Source organism: Spermophilus citellus (assembly GCF_964194105.1).
Source record: "Spermophilus citellus genome assembly, chromosome: 8".
NCBI classification, from domain to species: domain Eukaryota; kingdom Metazoa; phylum Chordata; class Mammalia; order Rodentia; family Sciuridae; genus Spermophilus; species Spermophilus citellus.
This window is the reverse complement of record NC_138189.1, coordinates 39,712,819-39,730,288: the sequence shown is the minus strand read 5'-3', so window position 1 is coordinate 39,730,288 and position 17,470 is coordinate 39,712,819. Positions and strand designations below refer to the sequence as shown.

General features: G+C 39.2%; 1 protein-coding gene across 1 annotated transcript in view; it reads right to left on the bottom strand.

The window, feature by feature from the left end:
• Nucleotides 1-17,470, bottom strand: part of DCUN1D4 (defective in cullin neddylation 1 domain containing 4) — a gene marked incomplete at its 5' end in the record, with an annotated part of 67,921 nt that overhangs the window by 8,367 nt on the left and 42,084 nt on the right. Inside the window, 2 exon segments of the mRNA XM_081303542.1 lie at nucleotides 6,404-6,512; nucleotides 13,912-14,003. Coding sequence (XP_081159668.1) covers nucleotides 6,404-6,512; nucleotides 13,912-14,003 — 201 coding nt within the window.

Genomic DNA, 17,470 nt, shown 5'->3' with positions numbered 1-17,470 from the left:
ATCCAGCAGCTTCACCTGACCCACCCTGGTCCTATCTTGGTTCACCTTAATCACTCCATCAGGGGTCCTCTCAACTTCTGTACTCATTCTGAATGAACAAACTTCTCATTCTGAATCTGTTCCTTTTGGTATCAGGGAAGGATTACACTGCTGAGGGGGGGGGGGAGCCCTACTGTTATGTGAACTCATGGACTCTGCTCTTATCTGGTCCTTGATGCTGCTAGTCAGCACCTCACTCCACCCAACATTCACCCTTCTCAAAATGCCAAGTGCCAACCTCCCCCAGACTCTCACAGTAGCTTGGCTCCACCACTGAGAATGTAAAAGAAAATCAACTGTGCTGGTATTGATTTGACTATTCCCAATCACAATGAAAAATAACTGAATTTAGTCTTTCATCTCATTCTCTTTATTCAATCTTCTTATTCTCATTAGGTCCTTTTCAAAAAATGAACCAAGGCTGGCATGGTGGCATGTCTGCAGTACCAGGTACTTAGGAGGCTGAGTGGGGATGATCGCTTCACCCCAGAGATCCAGACCAGCGTGGGTAACCCCATCTCAAAAAAGAAAAAGAACCAAAGCGCGCACGTGTGTGTGTGTGTGTGTGTGTGTGTGTGTGTGTGTGTGTGTGTCTGTTATTTAAAGGACCCCATGCAACAGTTTATATAATAAATATAATTTACATTGAGGGAAAAAAATCCCTATGCATAAAAACACTAAGAAAAAATCCAATTGTATGAGAGAACTGACTTTTTGGCTCTTGACATTTTTATCTCACCATCTTTCTCTAACAAGACATAACGGGGTGGTGACAGTTTTGAGTTGAGGAAGATAGCATGGCTCTAGGAGGACTCTGGCCTACATATCAAGGGCTGACCTCGTGCCATTAGCTGTTCCCTTCTCTCTGGCTCTGTTTCATCATCTGAATATTGACAAGACTGGACCATGTTTCTTTTAGCTTGGAAGTTTCATGATTCTGTGATAGTTATAAAACTATAAATAAGTACAGTTCAAAGAAAAAACTGGGGGAAAGTAATACAAGTTTATAGCCAATTACCAGTTTTAATTGGCTACAAGGTTCAGAGGTGAGGAAAGAAATGAATACCCACTTGGGACTGTAATTTTGGTGGAGAGGTATTACAAGGCCCATTTCATTTTCTGATATTACATTAGTTTCTTTTCTGATATATTAAAGTGTAATTTAGAATACTTAACATGTTATTTTGTTGTTTGCAATATAGTATTTAGGATACTAAAATGGTCAAGAAGTTCAATCTTCATTAAAATTCTGATTTTTAAAAGACCTGCTGTGTTGATTATAACATATTACCTTCAGTACTCATTTTTCTATTAGGAAAAAAAAAATATATTGGGGGTGGAGTTGAGCTCTGCTTCCTACCAAGACCAGATTTCCCTTTTCATTTAAAACAAGCAAAAAGCTGGACAAAAGATATGAATGAAGTGCCAGCTTTCACTCTCTGCAAGAGGCAGCAAGGGACCATGACCCCTGAGAAAAATGAAACAAGGTAAGTCCTACAGGATACCAGTTTACCCTGTGTAGGCGGTTTCCAGGTTGTAAAAAAGGAAAAGGGAAACCCAAACTGAGCCCAGCAGTCTTGCTGAGTTGGAGAAAACAGAGGTTGGAGGTCAGGGAGGCAAAGGGAACTATACTGTGTGAGGAAAAATATCAGTGAGATGGGAGGCATCAGAGAGATCTGGAGGTTTCCAGAGCAGTCTCCTTCAGTCTTGGGCTGAGGACTCATGTGCACACACACAAGGGGAAGGAACCTGATGCTGGAGAAGGATACACCACAAACAACGAGGCAGGTACTCCCAGGGCTTACAGTGGGTGGGAGATAGTTTGTATTTCCACTAGCCAGCATGGAAGAATCTCAGGATATTCAGGGCACATATACAAAATAAAAGCTGCTCTGGCTCAGCCCTTTCAAAAGATCCAATTAATTCCAAGTAAGTTAACTATGCGGGGGGGGGGGGGGGGGGAATTCAACACTGTTTAAAGGACTATCAAAATCTAGTAACCAGCAATGTAAAATCCACAATAGCTTAAAAAAAAAAAAAAAAACAAAACTAGAAAAGCAAAGAAATCGAACAGTAGGACTCATAATGAAAAGAAAAATCAACCAACCGAAAGAGACCCAGGAATGACAGATTATGAAACCAAAAGGCAAAGCTGTTAAACACTCCCTAATGAACATACTCTAGATATTCAGGGAGGTACAAGGAAACATCATGATGAAGTAAGAAATGGAAGATATAAAAAGACCCAAACAGAACCTCTGGAGATGAAAAGCATAGTATCTAAAATGAAAAATACACTGTCTGGGATAAATAGGAAATTAGATACTTCGAAATAAAAAAATTAATCCTGGAAGACACACTAGTAAAAATTAACCAAAATGAACAAAGAGAAAACAATAAAAAGTGAACAGAGTATCAGTGCCTTGTGAAACATTATCAAGCAATCTAACAAAAATATTTTTTGTTGTTGTTCAAGAAGAAGAAAAACAACAACAAAAAAACTTTTGAAGAAATAACAGCTGGAAGATTTCTCAACTTAATATAAATTTTAAAACTCACAGATCAAAGAGTTCAATAAATCCCATAAGGAAAATAACAATGCCCAGAACATCACAACTACATGCTGAAAAGCAGTGAATAAATGCAGTCAGAAAACAAACAAAAAAGACATTATGTTCAAAGGAACAAAGATAAGAACAATAGGCTTATCATGAGAAACTAGTATACAATACAGAAGACAATGAGGAAATATCACTGAAATAATAAAATGTCAACCTAGAATACTTCTCTGAGAAGTATCAGACTAAATTGAAGGCAAAAATAAAAGCTTAGAAAATTCATCACTGGTAGATCTGCACTGTGAGAAATGTTATTTTAGGCAAAAGGAAAATGATACCAGATAGAATCCAGATCTATACAAAAGGAATAAAGAGCACAGAAATGGCATAAAGTTGAGTACCTGTAACAGAAATGTTTGTAACAGAAATGTTTGACTATTTAATACAAAAAAGATAACATCTTGTGAGATTTATAGCAGTAAAATGTGTTATAAAAGCTTTAAGTATGGGAGGGCAAATGAACATGTTCTCGTGTTCTTACATGAAGAGGTATAATAAATATTCTTTGAAGATAGATGGTAAAACTTTAAAGATGAATACTGCAAAGCCTAGAGTAACCACCAAAATAATAAAATGGAGATACAGCTAATAAGGCAATAGGGGAAATAAAGTGGAATCAATGAAACTAAATACCTTTCATCCCCCCAAAACGCATAAATAGGAATGAAAAAACAAAAACAGATGGACAGATAGAGGGAACATAGCAAGATAGGAAACAGAAACTTAACCATCCTAATCATTACATTAAATGTACATGATTTGCATATCTCAATTAAGAAAGATATTTGTAAGACCCAACTACATGCCATTTATTTAAAAAAAAAATCCACCTTAAATATAGAGAAACCAGTAAGTTAAAAGTAAAAGGAAGGAAAAAAGATGAATCATGCAAACATAATGAAAAGAAAGCTGGAGGGGGTGTATTTGTATTTGACAAAGCAGACTTCAGAACAAGGAATACTACAAGAGATAAAGAGAGATCCTTCACAGTGCTAAATGGTCATTTCATCCACAGGGAACAATACTAAGTAAACTGAAGCCTAACATCTAAGCTTCAAAATACCCAAAGAAACAAACTAACAAAAGAAATGCAGAAGAGATCATTAGAAATTATAATTGGGAAATTCAACATTCCTTCCTTAGTTACTGAAAAGAACCAGTAGACAGAAATCAACAAGGACAGAAGACCTGAACAACATATCAACCAACCTGACCTAATAGTCATTTATAGAGCACTCCACTTAACAACAGCAAAATATTCTTTTCAAGTACATATCAAACATACATCACAGCAGACCCTATTCTGGATCATAAATTAAATAGATTGAAATCCCAAAGGGTACATGTTCTTTGACCACCACTGAATTAAATTAGATATCCACAATGGAAAGATTATCTAAAAAACCCTAAATACTAGGAAAATAAGCAACACACTTCTAAATACCCAATGGGTCAGGAAATAAATCACAAGGTAAAATGGAAAATATTTCTAACTGAATGCAAATGAAAATTCAACATCTCAAAAACTGTGGGATACAACTAAACAAAACAAGATTCATTAACAAATCAATCTTAGAACATCCTGAAGCTGAACTGAAGTGCTATGGTAATCAAACAAAGATTCAATATGGGTGGCTGTTTTCAGCATTACATAAAAGGGCTTAATTCACAAATTTTTTTTTATGAAATCCTCCTTAAAAGCAAAGAATTGTGCTGGCTGTTGTTGGTAAATGAAAGGAAAACGCACAGTTTCTCAACCAATCAGGAAAAATGAAGGCCTGCACCAAACTCCAAGGCCACGCAGAGGAGATATTAGGGTAACATAAGGGAAGACAGCAGAGCCTTCCAAGACAGGAAGATCTGGGAGGCTGCCTAAGAGCAAAAGCATGTGGCTGGGACCCAGACAGACTGGAGATAGAGCAAGTCATGACAGTACAAACAGGGCTCTAGGCAAGGACCCTGGATAAGCAATGGCAGAAAGCAAAAAGGCTGAGAGGCCAGGGGGCAGGCTCAGTGAGCAGCCTCTAATACAATTTCCCCATGACACAGGCAATGCAAGGTGAAGCAGCTTGGGACTCAACTGGGAGGCCCAGGAAGAAGCCACAGACTAGACCTGAAGTCAAAAGACCTTGGTTTAAGTTGTGGATCTACTGTCTACCAACAAGGTGACCAGCATCAAATTCTTCCACTTTTCTGAGGCCCACTTCCCTCCCTTGTGAAGTGCATGAAACCATCTCTGGCTGTCCCTGAGAGCTGCCATGAGGCTAACTGGACTGTAAATACCAGGAAGCATTTTGCTACCATAAAGGCAATGGGAAGTTATTGAAGTCTCTGGGGAACAGGATGAGTGAAGGAAGAGTATTGACACCCTACTGATGTGAATGCTGGATGAAAAGTGAAAGAACACGGAAACAGGAGAAATACAAGAGTGCGGGTTAGGAGTAACGAGGGCCTCAACAGGGGAGGCTGCAGTGGCATCAAGAAAGAGAAGGCCAAGAGCTCCTGTAAGATGAGCCACCAGGGGTGAAGTCAGAAAAGAGTAAAACAACGTGAATCTTAAAGCATAGCAGCTATCTGGGAGACTTTTGACCCACCCTCCAAACAAAGTATTCAGAAAACAGCTGACTTAGGTGTAGGAAATATGATGCTTCTAAACGGACTTCTACCCACACCATAAAACAGCTGACTATGGAAGGGGAGGAAAACCAATCTTCTTGTAATGAACTATTTAATCCTAGAAACTAGTATCTATTCTAAAAACATACAGCAACTAACTTCTATATACAATCAGGTACCATTTAGTCAAACACTACATCTGAATTTCACCTTATTTCTAGCATCAATGTATTTCCATGCATGTTGTGATTTTATTAGAAGGTTGCAATAAAGGAAAAATGCACCGAGGGTACCACAGAGAGCTACTAATGTGTTACTACAGAAGCATCAGCATTCACCATGGATTAAACCTTTGGTACTAAATTGGCAGAGCCAGAAAGAGTAAACAGTGGAAAAAAAATGATGATGCTGAAGAAAGAATAACTCATCACCAAGTTCTCTGCATTAAAAAAGAAGAAGAAGAAGAAGAATGCAATCAATCAAGAAAGTCTAGTCACTCAAATCCACTAAACACACAGACTATAGAAAACATCACTATAGAAAAAATTATAATTGTAAGGGCTTGTGTCTGAATGACAATGCCAACTGGTGCCTGAGGATTCACTACCTATGGTGACCAGGCCAAATCATAAGCCTTACTTCACACCAAAGAACCACTGCTATCACATATTGGACTTGACTCACTATGTAATAAACAGGAAATAAGCTGTTTGAAATTCACACAATTTCTAAATAATATGATAGCACCAAGTGAAACTAGATTAGATGTGGTTAGCTGATTCTATCTAGTACCGTGAGGGGCAAAGTTTTATCATTCTATGAGAAGAGCTTTTTCAAGTTTACCTAAGAGACATTTTAAAACAGTTTATCACATGCTGTATGTTACCTTTATCACAAGAGCTAGTAAAGGTCAAGGTCTGCCACTATAGCTTTTTGCTTATATACCAAAATCTTTACCCACATCAGTTTTTTTTTAAAAATTGTACATGTATAAAGAAATACTAACTAGCATCCTGGGAGTAACTTTTTCATGATCTTTGCTGTGGTATATAAAAACAAACCTCAAAAGGCAATAAAAAGTGGGGGGGGGGAGTAGAAGGAAACATCTGGATAGGCTCCAGAGAACTCACCCGTGCAAAGTCAAATGCATATCTGTAAATAAGCTTAAAGTTTGTGGAATCATTTAATAATGATCGTAAATAATCCAAAGTATTTCTGAGTTTTTCTGTTGTATCACATCTAGGGAAAAAAGAAAACAGCAAATTACAATCTTTGTTTTGAAACTGGGACAACATAAAACACAACACCAAAGGAAGGAAAAAAAAAAAAAACCCTTAAGTTGGAACATATCCAAAAATGATTTTTTAAAAATAAATTTCATATTTATAGACAAGTTGATAGAATAGTAAATAAGCACCTCCTTACCACACCCGTTTCTGGCACATTTATGTTTTCCTCTGCACTATTTTCTATATGTGTGGAAGCTGCAAACATAATGCCACTGCCCCACTAAACACTTGGATAGTGCCACCCCTCTTCAGTCTATCACTTTCACTTTCTCAGCTAACATACAGTTCACATGCACATTCCCCAACTGTTCTCCAAACTTCCTTTACAGTGACTGTCATTTTTTAAGAGACCAGACCAGTTATTTTTATAGCACATCGATTTGTCAGGTAATTTCTCCACAATTCTGTGTAGGCTCAACACTTGACAGGACCACTCCATGTCGCACTGTGTCCTTCCAGGATACCCCAGGGGGAGGCTCACCTTGTCGCCTGTCTCATTACTGCTGATATTAAGTTGATGGTTAAGGTGATGTCTACCGTGTACTTGTCTCCCTTTGGAGTGTTAAGTACTCTGTGGGTTGACACCTTGAGACTAAATGTCTTGTTCCTCAACATTTTGCTCAATGTGTAAATATTTTAAACTTCATATTTTCTTGATGCCCCGACATGCCCACAAAAAGACTGTTAATAGTCTGCCCAGGAGACCAGGTGCATAATGTGACACAGATGGTCCCTGCCACAAGTTCCCCTTCCTGGTCTCCTCAACTGACCTAGTGATACTGAAATGCACCAATGAAGTTCCCTCTTCCTTTCTGCTTGTGTTTTGCCTTCGCCCCCAATGAAGGCACTTGCGCATGGATCCAAGCCCACTCCCTGAGAGCACCTCCCCGATGGCCCCTTTGTGGTGTGCCTATCTCTTCTCCAGATGGGGAAGTATAATGAATCATGCCTCTCCCAGTAGTTTCTGAATCAGTGTTGGAATGATCCTTAAAGACCCCACGAGGGAGACTTACTCCTCTATTTACAATACACGTGGTTTTAGCATTCACTGCTGGTACCTGCTTCAATCAATTAGTACATCCTTAGATACAAGATGGGTGGCTTTCTAATCTATCATCCTTCTACCTTTATTGGCTACAATTCTATAAAGAGCTCTATGCCTCACTGTTCCTATTTTCTACATTTAAATTGTTTTCCTTTTAATTCACTATGTAATGATCTGTCGTCTCCCCCCCTCACTTTTTTTCTTTGTTGATGTATAAACTGTCCCCATTTGGGCAGTGGCCCCTTAAAACTGGCTCCAGTGCTCCCCTAACATGTCACAACCACTCTCTGAGCACTTATTTGCTTTGTGGAACAAGATGTTCCAGCTTTGTTCTTTGCCTGCCCCAGACTTAAAATCAGCCATTCTCCAGGAAACCCTGGTGACCATAACCTATTTTTACCAGTAGGTAACAGTGTCTACTTTTTGTGGGGGTTGGGGGATTGAACTCAGGGGCACTCGACCACTGAGCCACATCCCCAGCCCTATTTTGTATTTTATTTAGAGACAGGGTCTGAATGGTTGACCACCTCGATTTTTGCTGAAGTGGCTTGGAACTCGTGATCCTCCTGCCTCAGCCTCAAAAACTGCTGGTATTACAGGTGTGTGCCACTGCGCCGGGCTTGGTGTCCACTTTTCATAAGTAGGGAGACTAATTGGTTATTTTTACAAATTAACTATTTGCAATATGCAGCCCTTAAAAATGAGAACTAAGAATCACCATTTTCACTAGCAACATTAAAGCTTTTTAATACTGCATATAGTTGCTTGTGTTTTTCTATAGAACTTTTACCTACTTGTAAAAGTAGATAATACATTTAGGAAGTATTATCAAAATAAGTAATTTGCCTACCTTATGCACTAAAATATGTTTAATAATAGAGCACATTCGATTTTTAGCAATAAATTTGTCAAAGCTTTTTTTGTAGCTAACTACCAAGTCCTCACGATTACTATATTAACAGGATAAACTGCCAGGCAAGGTGGCACACACCTGTAATCCCAGCGGATCAGGAGGCTAAGGCAGCCTCAGCAAAAATTGAGATGCTAAGCAACTCAGCAAGAACCTGTCTCTAAATAAAATACGAAATAGGGCTGGGGATGTAGCTCAGTGGTCAAGTGCCCCTGAGTTCTATCCCTGGGACCCCTCCCCGCCAAAAGAGGATTAACTGTCTAAAGGCCCCAAATTAAATATTTTAATTTCAATGGAACAGAAAAATTTAGAATGTCCTTTATTTCCTTTTGATGTTGGAAAACAAACATTAGAGTATTTTAGAAGATATCAGGAAAGGTTTCTTCAAGGGGTTGACATATAAGTTGAGAGGTAAAACACACACACAGGTCCTAGGTGTTTGGGGGGAGGTGGGAAGGGCTCTCTAGATATTGGGAAAAGCATGTGCAAAGGCCCAGTGGCAGAACAGGTCTCAAGGAAAACCATTGTGGCTGGAGTGGAAAGAATAGGAGGGAAAGTAGTACAACAAGAAACTGCAAGGGAGGTAGGGGGTAAGACTATAAAGAGCTTCTGTGATCCAACGTGAAGGCTTTTTTATAAATCCTAGAAACCATGGAGGCTACCTCCAATCACGGGAGATCAGGCTTGCAATCCTGAGGGGCTACTCTAGACCCTTGTGGAAGAGGATCTGGGAAAGAAAAAGAAGAGATACTGAAAGCCTAATAAAAGACCTGGTGCAAGAATCCAAATGAGGGCCAAAAGGGACTAGCAAAAACACACAAGAAAGCAGGGAGCAGGAGAAAGTCTTGGAGGTGGAGCAGTAGCAGGGATTACTTAGCAGCGAATACTCAATGTTATATATAAATTATAATATTTATTACTAATAATGAAGGAAGGTCAAAGAGGAAGGAAGCTAGGCAACACTAAGCCCCTGCTCTTCACTAGAAAGGTCAAGGACCAGAGCCATAGGCCACAGGCCACTGGGCTGACAGTTTAGTTTGGTCCTGTGCAATGAGCAAGAAGTGCAGCTGCTTGTTTTCATAGGTTGAAGAGCAGGGACCTCTCATGGAGGTAACTACTAAATGGCAAAAAGAAAAGAAAATAGCTGCAGGTTTTGGGGCACTGCTGCAAGGTGAATCATGAAGTTAGTTCTGCAGCTAAGTCTGGGACCAAACCCCAATCCTGGGAAGAGATGTCCCTGTGCAGAGTGTAGGAAATGAAGAGATTTCATGTTTTAAACATAAAATGCACAGGGTTCCACTTCAGTACCCAGTAAGGGTGGTTACATGGCATTAGAGTGCACACTGCCATTAAAGAGTTTAATCTGCTCTCAGTGGGCCTTGTCCATGTCTTTAGAGAGCCTCTGGATTCACTCCCCACAATGGAGAAAAGGCTGCTGAGTCAACTGTCCAGAACTAGAGGCTGCCATCTAGTGGCCATGCAACAAGGACACCTTCGACGGACTTTATTCTAGCTAACAGCCGATGAAGAAATGAAGGTGAAGTTCAAGTAAGAGCCCTAGACCTGACCTTTGGAAAGTAGCTATCTCTTCAACCCCAGTTTTCTTCCCTGTGTGCTTCAGTGTACCCTACAGAATAACAGTCACAGAAGTCAGAGTGACTGTGCCACACTTTGAAGGAGTATCATTTCCCATAACAAAACATACACACATATGGGGTCATTTCTTCCATGAATGATGCTGCTGTAACAGGTTCAGAAATGACACATCAGCACAATGATCCTCAAAGGTTATAAAATCAAAAGTGGTCTCCCCTATTACCCAGGAAAAGGCCTCCCACCCATTGACTTAGCCCAAAGGTACTTCTCCAGCCCACCATCAGTTTTACCCCCAAGTCGGCTACACTTCTCCCATTCTTCCTTAAATTTAAACCCCACCCTCCACAGCAGCTTAATTCATATGGTAAACCTGCATGCTGGGACACAGTGGTAAATAAAACGGTCAGTCCAAACAAGAGCTGTGTCTTCTTGGGCCAAGCAGAATGGATGTGCCCGCCAGCCAGGTGCTGTTACTTCCTCATCCTCTCTTAGCACCACCTGCTCCACACTGACAGGCCTGGGGGCAGGGGTAGTGTTGGGGAGCGGCAGGCAATTCTTGCGGATAGCATCAAGAAGACTCAGTTTTGAGCGCCCAGGTGTAAGCCACATGTTGTCACTTTCCCCTCCCAATTTGGAAATGTTAGCAGAAACACCCAAGAAGTGACAAAATTGACTTAAGCTCCAGTTCCAAAATACATGGTCTTTCTATTTCTATCATGCCCCCTGTACAATAACAACCTCCTTTTTAAACTCAGCATTTGAAGCAAATGTACTACTATGGTCTGAATCTTTGCCCTTCCCCCCACCATTAATATGTGGAAATCTTTATCCCCAAGGTGATGGTACTAAGAGGTAGAGCCTCTGGGAGGTGACTGGGTCATGAGGGAAGAGCCCTCGTGAGTGGGAGAACTGAGGGAGCTCATCTACCTCTCCACTGTGTGAGGATGCACCTAGAAGACACCAACTATGAACCAAAACATGGCCCTTTACCAGATACCAGAATGCTGGTGCCTTGACCTAGGCTCTCTAGCCTCCAAATCTGGGAGAAATAAAATTCTGTTGTTTATAAGTCACCCAGTCTAAGGTACTTTTTTTCTTGGTTTTTGTTGTTGTTGTTATTTGTTTTGTGTTGCTGGGCAAGTGCTCTACCACTGAGTTAACATCCTCATCCCCTTGAAAATACTGTGTTATAGTAATCCAAATCATCTAAGACATATACTAATGTATATAAATACAGGTTTTATCATATATACATTAATTCTAGCTTTGAGCAAAATCAGAAAATCTAAAATGGCAGACAAAACAGATGATTCAAAAGATGAACTACTTTCCATTTAGTGTAAATCACCTGAGTTTGTTTATCTATTAGATACACATACCTTAAATATACAGGCTGATTTAATTAGCATAATTAAACAGTTAATTTAATTAGCATAAGAAAAACAAGCCTATTCCTTATGGATCTTTTACCTGAACACTGGTTCTATGTCCCTGCCCTTTACAGACTTTGTCTTGTTCATAGGTTGTTTCCCCAGGTCTAGAATACTCTGCTTGGCATATCACTGCCTTTCAAATATTTGCTGAGCAAGTGAATAATCTAGGGAGGCGGGGGGGGGGGGGGGGTCTTGAAATTGTTTAAACTACAAAGAACCTTAAAGGTCATTCTAAGTAATTATCTCCACCTCATTGATAAGGAAACAGTCTCAGAGTTTCATATCACAAACAGAAAGCAGATTCCTGTATGCCTATATATAATGGATCAGGCTAAATTAAAAAGACCAGGTGGCAGCCACTTGTGAGAATCCACCTACTACCACCTGCATCACACATCATGACAAGAATTCCTGACAAAGAGCCTGTGGGAGAGTCTTGTGCCTTCAGAATAGAGCCACAGACTTCTTCCAGGAAACTGCCTCTTTTGTGAAAGAAGCCCAATAAAAATGTGGCCCTTAAAACACAGGCAAGTCCTGACACCCAATAATATTCTTTTGTAAAGACAAAGGTAAAAAAGAGCTTAAAACTATTAAAAAATGGATATCAGACCCTCTTAAAACAAATGAAAATGGACCTGAAAAATGTTGATGGTGCTGCCTCTGAAGGCTTAAAATAAATCCTAATATGGCCAAGCGTTTGTCGTCACAAGGACATGCAATAAAGAGCAGCCACTGGATGTTCTAGCCAGAAAGGCAGTGAGGAAAACAATCCTAAGGCTTCAAATCATAACGGGATGTTTTCTCCAATGTGACAAACATAATTACAAAGAGATTTCAGAGAATTTAATCCTACAATCCTAGAGCATGCTGACAGGAACTACTATTTAGGGCTTTTACCTAAAAATCATCTGCTGTCAAACAGTATTTTAAGAAGAAGAATGTGACTTAAGAATCAGAAGTCTTGGGTTTTCAGCTGGGCGTGGTGGCACATGCCTGTAATCCTAGTAGCTCAGAAGGCTGAGGCAGAAGGATCACAAGTTCAAAGCCAGTCTCAGCAATAGCAAGGTGCTAAGCAACTCAGTGAGACCCTGTCTCTAAATAAAAAAACAGGGCTGGGGATGTGGTTTAGTGGTCAAGTACCCCCGAGTTCAATCTCCAGTACCAAAAAAAAAAAAAAAGTCTTGAGTTTTCTTCCCATCTCTGTTACCTTTATGTCACTAGCCTCCCTATGCTCAGTTTCCTAATTTGTAAAAAAATTCTGGATGAAGCCTGACCTGTCTTTTTCACAAAGTAGCCCTGAGGCTTAAGTGGAAAACAGTAAAAAGGTCTCATGAACTACTCAAGTGCAATGCAAGTAAAGCACTACCAACATTAACAAGAGAATGTAGATATTAAAAGCTGACAAACTCAAGGCTGGGAATATAGCTCAATTGGTAGAATGCTTGCCTTGCATGTATAAGGCCCTGGGTTCAATCCCCAGCCCTACAAGGGAAAAAAAAAAAGATGACAAACTCAAACATTATTTAAATAAAATCATAAAACCATTTCAACTCCAACTTTACTCAGGTAAAAATCAAGGTCTGTTATTCCTAGTTAAAGTAAAAAGAAAAGTCATTCCAAGTATTTTAGGTGAAAGTTACTAGGTTAAAAATTAGCATTTGATCTTCAATACCATCTGAAATGTTCAGCCTTCACCCCAATGCATCTTTCAAGACATAATATATCAGAACAGTTAGTTTCTTGAATGAAAACCTTCACACACACATACAAGTACACACATAGATAAGCACAGATGAATACATAGAACCACTGATTTTTTTTTTCTTCTTTTTCTGGGCCAAGTAACACAAACAAAAATATTATTTTTTAATCACTAGAGTAATGAAGTTCTAATTTCGCCTAGAACTAAAATGAGTATTTTTACCCATAAAGTTATACTTCACTCAACTTAAACTAAAAACCAGAGACATGCTTATATAATAAGCCTTTTCTTTTTAAGCTCCAAACATGCACCATCCAATATAGTAGTCAACAGACACATGTGACTACTGAGGGCTTGGAATGTGGCTAATACAAACTGACCAGGTGGACCATAAACATATCATATGAGTATATTTTGACATTATACTCTAAATAAATAATGTAAAATATCTCATTGATTTATAAATGTTGGAATGATAATATTTTGGATATTCTGGGTTAAGTACGATATATTAAAGCTATTTTTATCTGTTTCTTTCTAAATTTTTAACAGGGCCATTGGGAAATTTTAAATTATATACACTCAACTATCCCCTGAAGTCCCAGGGAAGAGGCAACCTCCTGGGGATGGCAGGGTCCCCACTAGGGCACCCTCAGAACTTACTGTAGAGAAGTCATTCCTTTTAACCATTCCTGTAGAGTAAAATAACCCATGTTTTGTGCATCCAATTTCCAAGCTAGGACCAGCATAACTACCTATTAAAACAAAAGACAAATTTAAATTTCAGCAATTAAGTACATCAGCATCCTGCCAAATGCTGCTAGTCCCAATGGTTTAGTCATTGAAATTGAACAGAATAACTTCAAAACTGAGTTCTAGTTTGGCAAACATCTAAAAATCTTGATAAAATATTTTGTGACAAGAGCCTAGGAGAAACATGTACTCTCGTGATGCCTTACAGTACAAGTAGAAAGTGCTCAACCTCAGAGGGCAATTCCTCAGGATCTATCCAAATTAAACCCAGCTTCTCCTCAGTATTCCACAGATACACCTGCACAGGTACACACAGATACATATTTAATGATACTTACTACAGCACTGTTTGTAGTGACAAAAGGTTGAAACAGCCAAGTGTTGATTGATGAGGGGCTGGTTAAACACTTCTTCATTAAATATATTCCAATCAAAGGAATAATGTAACACCATTAAAATGAATGAGGTAGAGCTAACTGTTCAAATATGGAATAAATTTCAAGCTTTATTAAGTGAAATAGCAAGGTCCAAAATACTGTTAAAAAAAATTAAAAGGTAGATGGCTGCTTGGAGATGTACACTGTACCACACATACTTATTAAGTCTGTGAAATGGGCCATATACACTGGGGAAAACCATCTTCAAATAGCAAGATACTCCACTGAAAGAGCATTGTGCCTGGAATAAGCCCAGGATGAGTGGGATAGCCCAATCACTCCCCAGTGGGAACCAATCCCTCAGTGCCATTCTTACTTCTACTGAGTTTTCCAAAATTCTGCAGATATCAAGAACTGTGACAACTCAGCTTATGTTACTCACTGCTTAGCAATATCTCATGCAGCTACTTAAGAGAAAGATGGCACAGAGAACAAAGGTAAGTTATACCAGACACCTGCAGTGTAAAAACAAGCCTATATTTCAAAAGAGCACTCAGTTTCAAGTTATCCAGAGCCCTGCACAGGAACAGAGTTGAAGCCAACCATGACGGGCAGGAGCAGGAAGTCTTCCTTCTCATCCACCTCAAGGAAAGGTAAGGAACAACTAAGCAAGCATATCATTCCTAAAAAGGTAAACAAGAGGGACAAGGCCTTCTTAGGACCATCCTGCCACTCTACTGGGATGGCCATCTCTGGACAGTCATTTATACACCCAATTCCTAGACTGGAGCCAGGTATACATAGTTGGTGGACACTCAGTTGTTGCAGAAAAAGGCGCTGGGTAGAAATACATGTTTCTAAGGTGCAGTTAGCCAGGAACCAAGATACTTGCAATTTCTTAATGTGCTTTCTTTACACAGACTCTAAGGGGTCACTTCCGGAACTGGAAGAAGAGCCCCCAAACCACCCACCATCATCCATGTGTCCAACTGAATCAGATGACAGTGGTGGTGAAAGGAATTAGAGTGATATAAAAACATGAAATAATGAGGCAAGAAGTCATTTATAAAATCAATTTTAGATGATTTAATGAGCCTCTGAAAGCCTACATGTACATTAAAAACTCCAGGTTAGGGAGTATTCAGAAGATGCAAAAGATCTTCCCTTTTATCTGTTGGCCACAAGCTAGTCCTCAAGCTGCAAATCCCCAGCTGTGTGTGATGCCTGAGGGATTAAGAAAAAGCCTTCAACTAGTGTTGACTCCAGGGTTCTCCACTTGGGAAATTTTATCAGTAAGAACCTACTGTATTTCTAGGACCTTTCATCAAGTAAATGACTACATTACAATTTTTCTTAAGTCACTAGGGTTTTTTGACTTAAAAAAAAATCTAGATTATTAGGCAGATAATAGTAATGACTGTTAAAAAGATTCTTTAAAAAGTCACTTAGAGACCAATCAGCACTAAGAAGAATTTCCCCTAAAAAAGGGGTTATGAGTCCTTTAAATTATTCACAAAGCAATGGATTTTCTCCTCAGCCCTCACATTTCTTAGAATTCTGACTCCTATACATCAATTTACCCATGTGAACTAGCCCACATTTCCTAACACATACTATGTAAGTTCATGAGCTTTATCACTACTCAGCCCTTCATTAGAAAGACTAAAAATTTCATTTCAAAACTTAAGTTAAAAAACAATAAGTGTGAGGGTGAAGAAGCAAACACAGCAAGTCTGCATGAAGCAAGGCCAACCAGCCAAGGCAGGCATTCACACAGGGAAACCGCCTTTCACCAAGCAGACTTCCTCAAGCTCACGGACAAGAAAGCCAAGTCCTTAAATAAAGGATTTTGCCCTTAGCTTCATAAATCAAAGTAGATAAGAATTTTATAGGCCTGCTTAAATTTCATAAGCTATGAAGAAGGCAAAGTGAGGGTTTTAAATATTTTTAAAGTGCCTGCTCTTCAGTGAAGACAAGGCATGGTCTGTCACCTCATTTTTCAAATGTTAACGTCTCTGAAATTGGGTCGTATCCACAATTAACAGCATATTAAAATTTATTTAGCCACACTTTTTCTTTCTTAGGAATGATATAAAATAATCTAACTTCTATTGGTGTCATCTTGGAACTAAAGTACAATAATATATACTTGAAACAATATTCTGAATTTGGTCTTTTAGTCGTCAACATGAATTTACATTTCAAGGCTTTCTTCTTACTGAAACAGAATTCTAAAGAGTTCCAAATCAAATTACCAAAAAACAAAAAAACCCCAATGGCAAGAATAACTTTTTTGAGTAGTTATTACTCCCTTGAAGCACGCTTTCTTGCCTCTGAGATTAAATGCTCAGATAATCCTACACATACCTACAAACTGACTCTGGTCTCCATCTCATCTTACTTCAGGCCTGGGCCTGCTGTGGGTTCCTCTGATCACCAGGCCCATTTCTGTTTTCTGGATAGGACCCCTAGATCCCCAGCCAGGCCCAACTCATTCCCTGATAACACTGTTAGAAAATAATCAAGCTTAGCCCAGCTTCCAGCAGAAAATCTCCTTCTGAAAGTTAGTGAAATGGTCTTTTTTTATGTCCATGGACTAGATCAGGGAAAATACTATTGATCCAGTCAGTGGTCCCCAAACCTTTATGCCAAAGTGAATAATTTATCAAGCTACCTGAACTGGAACCCACTAAAATACAAGACAAAAATCCACATGAACGAGTAAAAAGATATCCCAAAGGCACTTCGGAAAATTTAAATGTTATTTGAGGCAAGGCGGTGAGAGGCAGAGGACAACAGAGGCACAAAAATGGTAAAGGTACAAAAAAATTTAAAGAAAGAGTCAAGTCTCATTCCCAATTTTAAGAGCACAACAAATATGCATGGGACCAACACCTCTTGTAAAGTCTGAATGAAGGGATGACCTCTTGAGGGCTTTTTTAGATAATACATTTATTTAGGATTCATTTGTTAAACTAGGGGCGTGTGTAAAACTGAACTGCATTGTTTATGAACCAGAGCACGTGTATGAGCACAATTTTTCATTTTAGTGTTAAAAGATATTTTGTGGAAACAAAACAAAAATTCAACGA